This window comes from Dryobates pubescens, chromosome 1 (assembly GCF_014839835.1).
Source record: "Dryobates pubescens isolate bDryPub1 chromosome 1, bDryPub1.pri, whole genome shotgun sequence".
In the NCBI taxonomy this organism is placed as follows: Eukaryota; Metazoa; Chordata; class Aves; order Piciformes; family Picidae; genus Dryobates; species Dryobates pubescens.
Window position 1 is genome coordinate 4,585,420 of NC_071612.1, and position 16,358 is coordinate 4,601,777.

Genomic DNA, 16,358 nt, shown 5'->3' on the forward strand with positions numbered 1-16,358 from the left:
CCACTGCGGAGCCGAGCCGAGCCCGAGGCGGCGGGGATCGGGCCGCTTCGGTCACCTTCGGCTCTGCCCGCCGAGGGCTTGGTAACGCTCGGACCGAGGCTCCGCGGGGCTCACCCCCACCTCGATGGGGTGCAGAACGCGCTCCGGAGCTTTCGGCTCGGGCCCTCTGGGCAGGATTCAGAACGGATTGGTATGGTGCGGGCCGGGGCGGCTGTGGGCCCGCTGCAGTAACACTGGCCCACCGGGGCCGCTCCCCGGCTGCTCGGTCCCGCCGTGCCGCGCAGGGCCCGCCTGGGGCAGCGTCTGGGCACAGACCCAGACACCTGAGGCTGCCCCGGTTAATGCTGGTAGGCGCATGAGTGGGAACGTTTGCCCGAAGCAAGGCCGCTGGGAGGCGGCCTCTCCCCGGCCCCTCCGCGACCTTGGGGGAGACCCGCGGGCTGTCAGAGCAGCCCCCGCTTCCCAGACGAGCAATGGGCCTTCCCGACCCGCTTGCCAGACCAAGCAGCAGGTGCTCTGCAAAATTGTCCCAGCAGCTTCATACTGGCTCCAAAACACCAGCAGAGACCAGACCATCATGGGCCAGTTTTCTTCTCAAGCCAGTAAAGCTGCGCTGTGATAGCTGTCACTAAACTCCACTCTCATTAAATCCTCCACAGGTCTCATTCATTTGCAAGCCTTATCAAGATTCACAATTTGCAAATTAGACACATGCAGGTGAAAACAACCTTTATATTCCCCTGGCAAAGGGGCCATTTGCGTTTGGTGCTGTACCGGTAATACCTATTAACCCGCTGCAAACACTACGAGCTGGCACAATCCCCATTCCCACCCTGGACAGACGAGCCACTGCCTCTCTGAAGCCCACAACAGCCACGCTCCAGTGCCCGCACTACCATACATCTGGTAGTTCCCACTGCGACTGGCTTTGTGTGTGTGTGGTCACACCCCGAGGGAGATTTCTTTAATGAACAGCCAGCTCAGGGTTCGTGACGAAGAGCAACGACCTGGGCATGCCTGTGCAGCGTCATGGGCAGACCCGCCCAACGGTCCCTGCCAACCTTTTCCCCTTCTCTCAAAAGGTGTAAACACGGCTTATGCAAAGCTTCGGCATCCCCCATCTCCGCTGCTGGGTAACGCAGCCTGCCCCCGAGGGGTGCTCCACGCCTCCGGTGCCGTGGCTGCGCCTGCCTTTGCGCCGGGCCCCGTTCCTCCCGCCGCGCCCTGCTTCGGGTTCGCACCGAGAGCCAGGTGGGTCCTCACCCCCTGGGGGCTCAGCGGGGGCCGCTCACGGCCCGGTGAAGAAGGGAAAAGCAGGGCCCGGAGGTCCGGAGCCGGGCTCGCCAGTCCTGCAGCGGGGAGCAGAGCGAACTCAGTACGTCGCACCCCGATGACGCCAGCGTAGCGGGCGGAAGAGGCGTGGCCTGAGCTCGGCGGTGATTGGCCGAGCGGGCGGAAGCGGCAGGCGGAAGCGGCGGGCAGGGTGGGGCTATGGGCCAGCGGTGGTGGTAAGCGACTCGGGGATGGCGGCGGCCCGCGGCTGCCCCCCGGCGGGCTCCGGGGACCGCGCCCTGACCGAGCTGCTGTTGGAGTTCTCCCGGACACAGTACCGCGCCAAGGATGGTGGCGGTGCGGCTGCTAAGGTGAGGGAGCAGGGACTAGGAGGGCCGGGAACTAGTGTCCGTGCGGTGGGCGCTGACCGATGGTTGTTCGCAGGTGGAGCGGATTGAGCGGCGGTGCCTGGAGCTCTTCGGCCGCGACTACCGCTACAGCGTGATCTCCAATGTGCACGGCGAGGTCTGCGCCCACTACCCGCGGCACATCGTCCTCCTGGAGCGTGATGCCAGCCGCGACCCGTAAGGCTCCCGCTCCTCTCCTAGTCTTGCCGCACCCTGTCCCGCATGGCCGACAGCCGGTAGAGGCGGCTTCGCGTTTTTGCCCAGGGAGCTTTCGCGTCTGCCGGAGGCCGCTGTCGCTCCGGGGCTCCCGCCGCCCGAGGGAAGCCCCACCAGGCTGTGTGCTGCGGCTAATTATAGCCGGCGGTGTCAGCCGCTGGGTACTCCGCTCCCGGGGCACTCCTTGCTGCCTGCCAAGGCTGCGCTTCGCCGGCGAGATCCCGCGAGGCTCCTCCCAGCTCTCCAGGTCTCTTGGGTTTCCGTGGTGTAAGCTGTGAAGCTAAGCCTGTAATTCAGGGGTTGCGGAGGAAACAGGGTGCTCCGGGCCAGTGCTAGCTCTGTTGCACACTTGTCCTCGAGTAGATTACTGTGCTACAGGTCACCCTGCTGTCGTGGCTGGGACCAGGGCTGTGTGATGCTCTCCCTGTCTTAAGGAAAAGTGCCTGTGGTCATGCTGTAAGATCTCTGATGCACGACACTTTAGACGGGAAAGCATCTTGGGGCAGAAGGGTTAACAGGGGCTGGACAGAGAAGACAATCTCAATAGCAGTAGTCTGTGTCACTTCATGGTACCTGATTCCGTGGTGCTGAGGTTCAGTGAGTTAACGGGAAACTCTTGCTGGCGGTTTAGTGCAAGTCCAAGCTAGTGTGTTTCTGGACTTTGACCCACAATCACATTGGCTTTGCTTCTGGCTGAGCATTAGCTGCTCCCCGCAGCCCTAATGACAGCCTCTCTCTTTGTGTTATTTTCCAACAAAACATAATGCAGTTTTGCAATCTAAGCTGTGCCTGTGACAAGAGTTACAAGTTCAAAAGGATGGCAGTCACAAAGTTTTTCTTGCGTGTCCTACTGCTTTGGCTGCAAAAGGCAAACTGCCAGCTGCACACTGGTAGGTGGGCCAAGTGCTGTGGGAGGGGGTTGGTTGTCAGGTGGGAGAGTGCCTGCCTAATGGATAGATCAGATTAGAAAAGAGGAAACCCCCTTAAAAGGAAACTGAAGTCTGAAGCTGTACTTGTAGCTAAGAGTGTCTTTAAGGAAGAGAAACTGAGGACTTCTGCTTTTCCTGCCCTTGCAAGAGGAAAGGATGTGTCGTTTCTCTGATGAGAATTCAAGCATGCTTGCACTCGATGCCCTGTGTTCTTACAAGACTTGTGCAAGCCATCAGTGGTCATTTTAAATACTGATTCCTTTCCAAGTCTTGCTCTGCTGACCTAGGAGTCATGGAAACAGACTACCCTTCATCATTCCTCTTGTCTTGATTTCTGAGTGTAAAAGCTGCTTAGTGATTGTTGTTTGGGGTGGGATTTTTTTTTCCCCACACATTTGGGTTTTAGTTTCATCATAATTGTTTTTGTGAATAATCATGAAATGGAGACTGTTGCACTTGTGGGGGGGAACGTGAGAACTTCTTCCAGTGAACAGGACACACTTCTGCTAAGACGAAGTGTCTTTGGGTGCCTTTCATTTTTGTAACGTTCTTAATCAGCTGGTGGGGCCTCCTTGAAGCGTGCAGGATGTTTCACACCTCTGAGGATACCAAGGCTTTTGGAAGCACTTCTCATTTAGGCAAACTCTGCACCTCCCCATTGGTTCAACTGCTTCTGAAGCTGTGTGGGGAAACCAGCCAACCCCAGATGTTTTTCATCTAGCTCAGTTTCTTGGTCCCGTTCGTTCTGTGAATGGGCAGCTGTGGAAAGAAAGGATGTTGCTTCATCAAAGTTTGCTTACAGTACTCTAAAGTCCAGGCAGGTTCAGCAGGAATTTTCTGTGTGTTTTTTGGCCTATATGCCCCCTGGTCAGGTGGTTTTCACAAGGAGGCACAGAAAGTGGCAGAGCATGTCCAGCAGCCAGGAGCACATTCCCTGTGCTTGGAAATTTCTGATGTCCCCACAGAAGGAGCGGGCAGAGGCTGCAGGCAATGGAAACAGAGGGATGGACTCAGTTCTTTACTTGCTATCTTAAAGGTGCTGTGACTATGCTTAATGAAAACATCCAGATCTCAAACACAGGCCAGTCTTTGTCTTTGGTTTCACCTGACACTTCTGTGATGTGTCTGCACTCCACACAAACAGAATCACTGTTGGCTGTATTCTAACAATGTGCAAGGAACACTTCAGTTCCAGTGCTGTGATGTTTAACCCAAAGAGAAGCATCTTTGCTTCAGACCTGTCTGGAATATACAGTTGCTTGCTCTTACAGGAAGTGTTTCCCACATGTTAAAGAAGGTGTTTGTGATGTGATTTTTAGGGGGAGGGTGGGCAGGCAGGCAGGCCATTAATTTAACACAGAGGAAAGGTTGCCCAGCAGTATCTTCTGGAAGAACTTCTGAAAAACAAAATCAACCTGAAAATCCTGGGAACTGAAAAAATAGATTTAAGGTAACACTTAATTTCTTCCACCTCATTCTCTGCCCTGTGCCAAGCGGGCCTTAATGTTGCTCTTCCACAGTGGTGTGGAGGAGTGCTTTGTTTTCTGAACCTTTTCCAACAGTTTTTGCTCCCATCTCTGCTGCATTTGATCACTTGTCTTGGTAAGAGCATTGCATCTGTTCTTCAGAGCAGCCTTTCCCCTTACTGCAGTAGTCTGTACAGTTCTGTTTACTTACCACGTTCGTCTCTAACTTCACTGACAATGGTTCTTGAGACAAGAAGGTCCACCAGCCAGGTTTGTAGCACAGTAGGTCTCTCCACTGCACAGGCAGGCTTCTTCCTAAAGAGCAAGCATGGGAGCCTGGCAGAGGGGCTTATTCTTTCATGTCCCCTGCAGGGCACTGGGCTTCCTTTGTACCCCATGTCCCAGGTCCCTGCCATGCTGCTTGGACTTACTCCCCAGCACTGCAATGGCTCTCCAAGGAAGCGTCATTAGTGTTCTGAGAGGTGAAACATGTTGTCTTGTTCCAGCTTCTGAGGAAGTGCTTCTCTTATAATTTCTGATCTTCCTGGGCATTTGATCTTTTTTTCTGAATCCCATCTTCTGGGCTTGGAAGCTTTGCCACAGAGCTACTCTGGTAACACCATATTAAAGTTGTTGTATCTCAGTTGTATTTGCTCTTGCAAAGGAAACTTAAAGACAGCTGGAGCAGAGTGCAGGATGTGTCTCCTAACTGAGTGCACTCATTTAAAAACAGCCCCACAACCAAGTCTCTATCACAGAATCACCAAGATTGGAAGAGACCTCAAAGATCATCAAGTCCAACCTGTCACCACACACCCCAAAATCTCGCAAAATTGAAAGTAGTTTGGTATTTGGGATAAGGCAGGAAGGCATCACCTCCCACACTGCTCATGGGCTGTTCCTGCAGTGTGTATTGTTCAGGTGCACTCTGAGGAGGGAAGAGGTGGTGGAGTGGAGCTCTCAGGGGTCTGCAGTGAGGGCAGTGAGCAGAATCTGGGCTGCTTACCAGTGTCTGCGGTGTGTCCGCTTCTGTCTGTGTGCAGTCTCGTCTGCTCCCATGTGAAGTGCTTTGTGTTAGCATTTGCCTGTCTTGATGCACTTAGCACCTTCATGGCCACAGCATTTAAAGATTAGTTTGTGTTCTTTACCTTTTGGTGTATATCAAAGGTTCTTGGAGCTGGACAGCCAAAATGGTTGTGTATTGTAGGGAAACACATGGAAAATCCTAAGCCTCCACTATGAATTCTGAGAACTGAATCCTTTGAAATGCAACAAACAAACAAGAAATAAAACCCCACAACCACCAAACAACAGAGCAGGATTTGAAGGTCTTGTTTGCTGTTTTCCTGCTTCCACTGGCACTACCTTGTATAACCTTTGCCTTAAACAGATCAATTTCCATGTTAACAATAGATTGTTTTTCTTATCCTTTTCAGAACGGCAGCTGCAGGTAGGTTGCTCCACACTCACTGGTTCTGAAGATTAGCCACTGTCTTTTAACTTCCAGTAGTAGATCCTAATTTGTTCTTAGGCCAACACTTTCCTTTGCCTTGGAGTTTTTCTCCCTCTCTGCTGTAAGTTCTATCCTTCACCCTAATGCATATACTGTTGTGCCCTCGCTTCATCTGCTCTTCCAGTTAATCCATTGTGGTTTCTCTTGCAGCAGATTGTCCCTTGGCCATCCTAATTATCACTGGAGAGTTTCTCATGATCTTACCTGTCCCTTTTTACAGACTTAGCACATCAACAATATACAAGCATCCAGAGACCAACCAGTTCATCCAGGCTCTTCCACTGAGCTTTGCTGCTGGAAGTCACTAAGTGCAAGGCCATGCAATTTTTGTATGTCCATACTTCATATGGTTTTACTTGGGTCAGTCTGGATACTTCTCAAGTTCCTTGTGGAATCTCTAGTCCTCCCTGCACTGATGGTTCCTCCTAAAGGTCCATGTAGTTCAGAAGTCAGTGTGGATTCCTCTCACATGTAGAGTGGTACTTGGACACACTGCAACAATTTTTAACTTGTCTCCAAATTGGAACACATTTCTGGTTTAACTTTAACCAGAAGATCAAACAAAATTTAGGTACACAGATGGAGATGACATCACTGTAACTACCCTGCTCAGCCCAGTACCTGATTTAGACAGTTGTCTAACTAACCCAGCACGCAAACGTCCAAGTGACCAGAAGAGAGGTTCAGTGAGTGTTCTGGTTCTGGTTCTTTATTCATTTTTCCTTGCAAAAGCATTACTCTGACAGTGAGTGCCATCACTCCAGTGGTAGTGCTGAGCTTCTTTTGGATGGAAAGATGGTGGGGAAGAAAGCAGAACATGTTTTTGAAGGCACTGGCTTACTCTGCTAGTCTTTCGTTAGCGCTCCACATTTTAAACCATTCTGATAGTGCTTGTATTGCCAGTTCCTGAAGATGCTTGCTGGTCATGTCCTGTGCTGCTGGTCCTTTTCCAACTAAAGAAAAGGAGAGAGGAGAGTGTCCATATGCATTGTATGCTGCAGAAGCAATTCTTAAAGAAGTGTCCTCTCGTTTGAGAGCTTCACAGCTGGCTTATAGGTGAAAGGGCTGGGGATTGCAGCCTGAGGTGTCTGTAGCAGCTTTGCTGAAGGATCTGTGAGAAGATGCTCTGTGTACTGAACCAAATCTCTGTCCACTAGGTTTGAGAGCACTGTGCAGGTTGGCAAACTGCAGGACCTTATCAACCGAAGTAAGATGGCGAGGTGTAGAGGACGATTTGTTTGCCCAGTCATTCTGTACAAGGGAAAGGTAAAGCTTCATGAGTTACCTGTCTTAACTTAGAAAATGATCTTTCTCTCTGCTGTCTGAACTGTGCAGCCACATCTTCAGTCAGCTGTAAAACTGTTCTTGGGTACAAGCAGGCAGCCTGTAGCAGTAGGTAGCATTTGCTGCCCAGGTTGCATAAATCATCTATGGGGTCTTCAGACTGATTTACCCCACTGTGGAGCACTGCACTAAAGAGCTAATATTTTCTCCACATGTGTGTCACTTCTAAAGGACCAAAGACATCTGGTCTCTGGGAGACAGCTATTGTCACTTTCTGCCCCTGATTCTTCCCAGCAGTGAGCTCCCTTTGAATAACTTTTCCCTCTAAAGAGAAGTTTCCCTTGTCTGCTCCCTGGGGAGGCAAGATTGCATAAATGGTCTTGTGAATGCGTGGGCTTGTCTGCAAGGGGATTTGTTAAAAAAGTGAAATTAGATTCATTTTCATGTGGATTACTTAAACTGTACTGAAGCCCTGTAGGAATAGTCTCATTTAAGTATCTTAATTCAGTTTTCTTAGTTCCATTTAGAAATGCTGTGAATTGCAAAATCGTACCTGTGACAGTTTTAATGTAGCTTGACTGAAGCTCAACCCGATGGCCTTTTCCTGCAGGAGGGAGCTGCCCAGAATCATACTGGGACTATCCATAATCTTACCCACAGGAACATGGAAATGAGACTCAAGCAGGGTATGAGCAGAGTGCAGCCATTGCTGGCTAGGCAGGAGTTGACTGTATCAGTGAATTGGAGAACCGGAGATGTGAAAGTGCAGTTTAAAAACTAGCTACAGGTGAAGGCACTTGGGACTTTGATGTGCTTGGAGATCTCAATCTGGACCAGGGTTGTGGGAGAGACTGCTGAGAGGCACTGGCTGTAGGTACTGACAGTTCTGTACAGCATGGAGGCAGAGGCCAGAGCCCTGATAAGGGACAGACTCCTGGAGCTTGTGTGGTTAATAATGAAATCTCCCTCCAGCACATCTGCAGATCGGCAACGCTGGCCGGCTGGGGGGAGCTCTATGGGCGCACTGGCTACAACTACATCTTCTCAGGTGAGTGAGGACCCATTGTTATTGTCTGCCTGGTGAGGCTGGTCAGTGCTAGAACAGTGACCTACACATGAGAGCAAGCCCTTCTCGAGAGCTGATGCAGAGCTCTAACATAGACCTCCTTATGTCAGGCATAATAAAGCAAAGACTGAAATCTCTTTCTTGTCCATGTCCAAGCACCATATGAGAGGACAGAGCAACATGGCTCTTAAGAGTAGTGGCAAAAGAATTCAAGGGTGAAGTGTGACTTATGAGAAGCATGTAGGCAAGTAAGGCAGCCCAAAGGATTCAAGGTGGGTGGGAATAATGGAAGAAAGAGGGTAAGATCTTGCTGTCACTTGATCACTGTGAATCAAATCCTGCTAATGGTTAGGTATGCTGGACTCTAGGGAAAGCTGTTCAGCAGAGTATTGGATATGTGCAGCTGAATTCTGGCTTAGCAAAGCTCTGTGTAGCACTATTGGGGTGTCCATCTGGTTGGCATTAATGGGTTTGACCTGCCTAGATCCTTTGCAATGACAAGGGAAGAGTCTGCTATGTTGAAAAATGGGCTTTTCAGGAAGAGGAGATGTAAATGCTCTCAGGAGAGAGGCCACCAAACCATGCCCTGGGGCACATGCAGGTTTTGTCAAACTGGGACCAGAGTTGGTGTACACAGGTTTCAGTTCTTAATGCCTTCCTTTCAGGAGGTTCTGATGATGCTTGGGCAGATGCAGAAGACATATCAGAGGAAGATCCTGCACTTAGGTTTGTATGCATCACTGGGCTGGGGAAACTGGAGTTTGGACCAAAGCTGTCTATTGACTCAGCTACTTTTCTGGGCTGGGCTTTGGGTGCAGGCTTGAGACCATCACCAAGCTTGGGGTCTTCTTTTCCTTACTGTTGGAAAAGAGTCTTGAATTCCAATGTAACTGAAGCCTGCTAATCTCTTGCCAGGGGGAAGGGCTGGAGACAGGAATATATAGAGCCATTTAAAAAGGTGTTTGAATTACACAGGCATGTGTCAAAAAAATACATCAAAGTACTTCATCAGAAAGTACATCTCCAGGCTGGAGAAACTGTTCTATATTTTACATGCTTGTTGCAGAACAGCGTGAAACATGGGGAGGGACCCTGAGCACAAAGTCTGCAGTATCAGCTCATTGCAGAGTCTGCCTCTGACCTGTGGAGAGAATGCTTGTGCTGTGCAGCTTGTGGCTAGAAGCAGCTCAGGGAAGAGCTGTGGCAGTGTTGTGCAAAGAATCAGACTTAATGCAGGCTGCCTTCCGTGCTCATCTTGCTTTGCCTTGCTCTGCCTTGCAGAAACGCAGATTCCCAGCTGTTTGACAAGGTCAGAGGGCATGACATCAAGCTGCTTCGGTACCTGTCTGTCCGGTATATCTGTGACCTGATGGTGGAAAACAAGAAGGTGAAGTTTGGCTTGAAGTGAGTCTGGGTTCCTTTGTTTTTCTGCAGGCTTTGGGTTGCAGCTAGTGTAGCCCTGACGTGTGAATTGCCACTGGGCGTGCACTTAGCCTCCTAGGAACAGTCCCTGGGAGCATCCTACAGCAGCGTCAGTTAGTTGATGCTGTAAAGAGAACCCTAAGCTTTTAAGCCAGAAAATGTTGTATCAGTGGGAAAGGTAGCTGCTTTCATCTGTCTCCTGCAGCCTGAGTATGTTTTCTCTGTAAAGCCCTCTGTGATTTGACAGTCACCCTTACAGAAAGGGGAGAGGGAAGGAGCCTGTGTATAGGAACAGAGGGAGATGCTTCTCCAGGTATTTCTCTCAGAGGAAAGCTTTAGTGCTTTTGGAATATACCTGTTGTTTGGATGTGTTGACGAAGTTCTGCCCCTGCTTGCCTACTGAGTGAAGTCACGGTGCAGGGAGATGTGACAGGCAGCTTTTAGAGTGCTAGTATCCCTGTGAAAAACACTTCACAAATGTCTGCTGCTTTCCTCTTGTACCTTGCAGCGTGACGTCTTCTGAGAAGGTGGACAAAGCTCAACGCTATGCTGATTTCACACTTCTCTCCATCCCATATCCAGGTATAGGACTGGTGTCCAGAGGGACTCCCAAGGGACAGGTGACAATCTGTTTCTGGGGACTGGGACCTACCCCTGTGTGTGTGTGTGTGTGTGTTGAAATGACTGAGGCTTTCTGTGCTCCCTCTGAAGAGAAAAGCTCTTTTAAATTGAGAGCACTGTAAGGAGTCTGGGTGCTCTGGTGGAGTGAGTCAGCATTAGGCACTCTTTGAGGTGACAGAATCATTTCTCTAATCATTTCAAGCATGGAGAAAAAAATCCCAGAGGTGGAGCTGGGGTTAAGGTGGCCTTTGACACCCATACAACTCCAGACTACTACTTGATGCAAAATATATGCCTTGCTTTGAGTTATGTAAAACCCCCAATTCTGAAGAGTGTTTTCTATTCCTGCTGTTCCAGAGCACCGCTGTAAGATCTCAGTGCCAGGCAAAATCGTTAACCCGAGCCTGCAACACGCAGCTGAGAGGCAGACCACTCCAGCCCATCTCCCTGTCTATATTAGTCCCTGTGCCTAGCAACCACTGCTGGGTCACTTGCTGCACTCTTAAAGACAAGCTGAATATTGCTGCCTGCCTGCTGATGTCAGGCTCTGTGGTAGGATTGGATGTGAGACTGTCTGCAGGAAAGGAATGTTCTTTTTCCTCTGCACACAAAGAAACGGGGGGGGGGGGGGGAACAACAATAACACATTGTGGATGATCCAAACCCAGATTTTCCCTTGATTACTACTTGCTGCCCTTACACATACAATCCTTTTTCTTTCTTTTTTATATTTTTTGAAGGATGTGTTTCCTTTCATGCAGCAATTAGTGGTGCTTCAGAGAAACTGTGTGAAGATTTCACACAGATTGCATTGGATTGGAAGGGACCCTCAAAGGTCATCTTTGCATGTGAGCAAGGACACCTTTAACTACATCAAGCTGCCCAGGACCACATCAAGTCTGATCTTGTATGTTTTCAGGGGTGGCACCTCAACCACGTCCCTGGGCAACCTATTCCAGTATTATAGCACTCTCATTGTAAAGAACTTCCTCCTTATGTCCCACCTCAATCAATCTAGTTTGCCATGCAGATTGAGATGTCCAGAAATAAGGATGTTGCTGGTTTCTGTGGCATGTGGCACAGGTGTGTGTTGCTGCTGTATGCCTCACCAAACTTGGAACATGAGAGAGCCAGTCTTCACAGGTCTTCTGCAGGGTTTGTAAAGAAGGAATCACAGAATGTTTATAAGGGCTGGAAGGCACCTCGAAAGGTCATCTATCCCAACCCCCCTGCCAGAGCAGGATCACCTATACCAGGTCACACAGGAACACATCCAGGCAGGTCTTGAGTATCTCCTGAGAAGGAGACTCCACAACCCCCCTGGGCAGCTCATTACAGTGTTCTGTCACCCTCACAGTGAAAAAATTTTTTCCTCCTGTTTCCATGGAACTTCCTATGGCTCAGCTTCCATCCATTGCTCCCTCTCCTGTCATTAGGCATCACCAAGCAGAGCCTGGCTCCATCCTCTTGGCACTCACCCTTTACCTGTTTATGAACATTAATGAGGTCACCCCTCAGGCTCCTCTTCTCCAAGCTAAAGACATCCAGCTCCCTCAGTCTCTCCTGGTAAGGAAGATGTTCCACTCCCATAATCATTTTCGTGGCTCTGCACTGGACTCTTTTAAGCAGTTCCTTGAGATCCCTCTTGAACCAAGGGGCCCAGAGCTGGACACAATGTTCCAGATGCAGCCTCGCTAGGGCAGAGTAGAGGGGGAGGAGAACCTCTCTTGACCTACTAACCACACCTCTTCTAATACACTCCAGGATGGCATTGGCCTTCTTGGCCTCAAGAGCACATTGCTGGCTCATGGTCAAGAAGAAGTGACTCTACAGAGCTAAGCTGTCGAGTTGTTACTGTATGAGGATCTGCATATTGTATGCAGCATTCCATGATGGTCCTTCCCCTTCTGCCATCTGGGAAAGATGCTTTCCTTTAGCAGCTCTTCACTGCCACACTAGAGGTAAACCTTATAAAACTGGAAATTCTCCCTGCAGATGTTGCCTGAATTTAGCAGTGCTGGTCCACAGGGAATGTTGTCATTCTGTGAATCTAAGACACACATCTAAGGATCAGCAGCCCCTCTGGTGACTGGGCAAATGCTGTGAGGCATTCTTAATGACATTTCTAGGTTTGCATTAGAAGAATTTCAGTTTTGTAATTTGTCTTTAAAGTTATTCCAAGATCCTCTTATCTTAGGTGAATGAGGCAGTGTCCAGGCATAGAATCATTTAGGTTGGAAAAGGCCTTTGAGATCCTCAAGCCCAGCTGTTAACCCAGCACTGCCAAGTCCACCACTAAAGCATGTCCCTGAGCACCTCATCTACATGTCTCTTAAATAATCCCATCTCCAGGGATGGTGACTCAACCACTTCCCTGGGCAGCTTGGTCCAGTGTTTTGCAATGCTTTTGATGAAGAAATGTTTCCTAATGTCCAACCTAGACCTTCCCTGGCACAACCTGAGACTGCTTTCTCTCATCCTATCATTTGCCACCTGGGAGAAGAGACTGATCTCCACCTCTTTACAACCACCTAGTTGTGGAGAGCAAGATGATCTGCCCTGAGCCTCCTCCAGACTAAACAACCTCAGTTCTTTCAAGTGCTCCTTATAAGGCTCGTTCTCTAAGCCCTTCACCAGCTTTGTTGCTCTTCTTTGGACATGCTCCAGCACCTCAATGTCTTTCTTACAGTGAGTAGCCCAAAACTGAACACAGTATCTGAGGTGTGGCCTCACCAATGCGGAGTACAGGTTCTCAATCACTTCCCTAGTCCTGGCCACACTATTTCTTACACAAGCCAGGATGCTGTTGGCCTTCTTGTGCACCTAGGCACACTGCTGTCAACCAGCACCCCCAGGTCCTTTTCCACTATACAGTTTTCCAGCCACTCTTCTCCAAGCCTGTAGCATTGCAATGGAGTTGTTGTGACCCAAGTGTAGAACCTGGCAGTTTGCCTTGGTGAACCTCATACAACTGGCCTGGGCCCATTAATCCATGCTGTTTGGATCTCTCAGCATCACCAAGGTTGGAAGAGACCTCAAAGATCATCAAGTCCAACCTGTCACCACAGACCTCATGACTAAACCATGGCACCAAGTGCCACGTCCAGTCCCTTCCTGAACACCTCCCAGGGGTGGTGACTCCACCACCTCCCTGGGCAGCTCTCTGTAGAGCCTTCTTAGTCTCGGGCTGACCAACCTACCCACCTAACCCATTCAGAGTGTTCATGAATGCATTAAATAGATCTGGCTCCATTACTGAGTTCTGGGGAGCACCACTTGTGGTTGGCCACCAATTGGGTTTCGCTCCATTCACTGCCAATGGGCCCAGCCAGGCTTTTAAACAGCCAAGAGCAGTGACTGTCTAGAGTGAAAAACTTGGGTTAGAACAGGCTATCAGCAGAAGTTTCTGTGCTTTCAACAGTGCAGAAAACCCCTCTTTTCCATTTGACTGGGAGTTGGCATTTGTAAATGCCAATACTTACTGCCATAATCCCCTACTCTCTGCCTCTGTTGTCTAACTGGAGTTAAATCTCAGCTGACAAATTGCTTGCTTCCTGACTCTGCACTTTTGAGGGCTGCTCCTGTTCTTGCACAATGATTGGTTGTTTTTTGTTTGGTTGGTTTTTGTCATTGGAGTTACTTGTGAGTGGCAGGGTTAAGAATCATCACCAGTGTTCAGTGGCTGGCACAGGGGTGTCTTGGTAATGTGGGCAGTGTGGCACTGCCAGGGCATGCACAGTACATTGGGAGGGGTGTTTTGTGTAGCTGCAGGCAGCCGCAGTGCTAATGGTGTTGCTCAGCTGTGACTAAGTGACTGCAGTTTGCAGCAGCAGGGACTTCAAATACTTGTTTGAGAACAGAGCCATCGAGAGGGGAGGGCTTGGAGGAATGCTTGGAAGTGGTTATGTTCCTTCTTCTTTCACACAAGGCAATTCACATGTTTGAAAGAGGAGACTTGACTGTGAGAGAAATCACAGCTGCCTCTGAGAGAGCCCTTTCTTGTCACCTGCAGCAGATGCCCTGTGAAAGTTGCCTTCCCTCAGGCTCTGCCGTCACCTCCTTTTGCTGGTTCATTCTCACTTGGCATGTCAGGTTGATGCCACTGTGCAAAATCCAGTGGCCCTGAAAAGCATAGCTCCTTGGTGAAACCTCTTGTTTGTGAAAGAATCAAATCAGTCCCTCCAGTTGCAGGTTTGCCTTGTGTTTGGAGTTTGCCCTTTGCTGTGTGATTGTGTTCACTGCTGAGTGCTCAGGGTTGTTGCTGTTGGGGGGCCATGCTCCATGCTGTACTGATGGTTGCTGCTCTTCACTTCCCACAGGCAGGAGTTGTGATTGGTTTGGCGCTCTGGAGCCCGGGGCTGCCGCCGCTGCAGTCCCACGGGGCGGTTCTATTGTTAGGTATCAGTTAGCTGAATGGTTGTTCATTACTGCTTTGTCTTGCAGGCTGTGAATTTTTTAAGGAGTACAAAGACCGGGATTACACAGCTGAAGGTCTCGTATTTAACTGGAAACAGGTATGTGGATGTTACCAAAGGGAGAGCTCTGGGCTTTACTGGGCTTAAGCCTTGCCTCAGAGATCCTGCCTAATGTCATAGAATCATAGAATGGTCTGGATTGGAAGGGACCTCTGAAGGTCATCTAGTCCAACCCCCTCTGCAGTCAGCAGGGACATCCTCAGCTAGATCAGGCTACCCAGAGCCCGGTCAAGACTCACTTTGAATGGGGCCCCAGCGATGGGGCCCCAACCACCTCCCCAGGCATGCACTTGTTTCTGATCACAAGGAGGAAACCAGCAGTACAAACAAAACAGATAGTGAAGGTCCTAAATTGCTCATTATGAAATTCATATGTAAAGTAACTGCATCATTTTCCTGGAGCATGGATACCTGAGCTCTCCTGGAGGGTGTGGATTGGTCCTGGGTTTTAATTTGATATCTTGTTGATGGCCTTTGTTCTCAGTTTGTTCATATTCTGTCTCATCACATTGTGATGGTTGAGTGGAGCAGCCCTACAGGAATTCAGGGACAGGCCTTGTCCCTGACTTTCATCACTGGGAGCACAGAAAAGCTCCTCTTGTCAACTAGACCTTCCAACAGGCTGTGAGTTAATTCTTAGTACTTCAGGTTTTTGGATCCAAAGCTGCTTTGCTGAGATGTTTTCTTCTAGATGTACCACTTGGCATTTGGGGGTGGGGTGGTTTTTTCCCTGGGATTTACTGCTTTCAAAGTAATGGCTGTTCTTTGACCAATGGTGTTTGGGTTTTTGCAGGATTATGTAGATGCTCCATTAAGTATTCCAGGCTCTCTGACCCAGTCTCTGAATATTGATTGGAGTGAGTACCAGGTGAGCAAAGCAGATGACTCTCTCAGAGGTCAGAGATTCACTCAGGAGAGATTAGTAAAAATCTGAAGTCTGACTTGCTCCTGTTGCTGTGCTCTGCCTCAGTTCATACCACCCCAGTGGGAGTGAGGCTGCTTACTTGGACTGTTCAGAATGCAGTGGAAATCCTCCACGTCTTGGTGTGTCCTGAGGCAGCTGCCTGTAACGTCAGATCTCTCCTGCAGCTTACTCAAAACTCCCAGTCCTTGAGGGAAATGTGGTGCTGGGAAAGGTGAGGGACATGCCAGGAAATGGAGAGCAGTTACGTGCTCTCAGGCTTAGCTCAGCATGGGCCTGCAGCGATCAGACTTCCCTGGCCGTGGAGAGTCTTGAGAGAGCTCAGCCTTCCCTTATGTGAGCAGTATCCAAGTGACTAGACACCTTCCTCATGGGTGTGCAGGGTGCCAGCCCTGTGGGAAAAGAGTAGAAAATCAGAACTGACTGTAGCATGTCTCCATTCTTTATTGCTATGCCAGCATTGCAAATGGTAATTGACCTCCTGTGTTTGCCCAGGCTTCAAGATTTACCTTTGTTCATACTAGGGACCATCACTTTATGCTGATGATTAGTGTGCTCCACTTCACACATCAGTGGGCCTATCAGTCCCCCCAGGCTTTGTGATGATTGACCTGTCATACTCCCACGCTCTGTGGTTGGAAGCACCGCAGAACTAGCAGAAATCCCCTTGCTGGGGCAGTGTTTGTCAGTCGGTGACGTTAATAATGCTTAAGTGGCAGCAGAAGCAGAATGGGGGAAAAGTAGCTCACAGTGGTGATGCAGAAC

The 16,358-nt window shown here is 49.6% G+C and overlaps 1 protein-coding gene across 5 annotated transcripts in view; it reads left to right on the forward strand.

The window, feature by feature from the left end:
• Positions 1-1,478: 1,478 nt before the first annotated feature.
• Positions 1,479-16,358, forward strand: part of MTMR14 (myotubularin related protein 14) — a 35,439-nt gene continuing 20,559 nt past the window's right edge. For all 5 annotated transcript variants that reach the window (XM_054180142.1, XM_054180113.1, XM_054180129.1 and 2 more), the window contains exons 1-9: positions 1,479-1,643; positions 1,717-1,856; positions 6,961-7,069; positions 8,060-8,135; positions 8,819-8,879; positions 9,435-9,557; positions 10,084-10,157; positions 14,640-14,710; positions 15,465-15,539. In XM_054180142.1, coding sequence (XP_054036117.1) covers positions 1,524-1,643; positions 1,717-1,856; positions 6,961-7,069; positions 8,060-8,135; positions 8,819-8,879; positions 9,435-9,557; positions 10,084-10,157; positions 14,640-14,710; positions 15,465-15,539 — 849 coding nt within the window. In that variant the 5' untranslated portion in view covers positions 1,479-1,523. The remainder of the gene's footprint in view (positions 1,644-1,716; positions 1,857-6,960; positions 7,070-8,059; positions 8,136-8,818; positions 8,880-9,434; positions 9,558-10,083; positions 10,158-14,639; positions 14,711-15,464; positions 15,540-16,358) is intronic.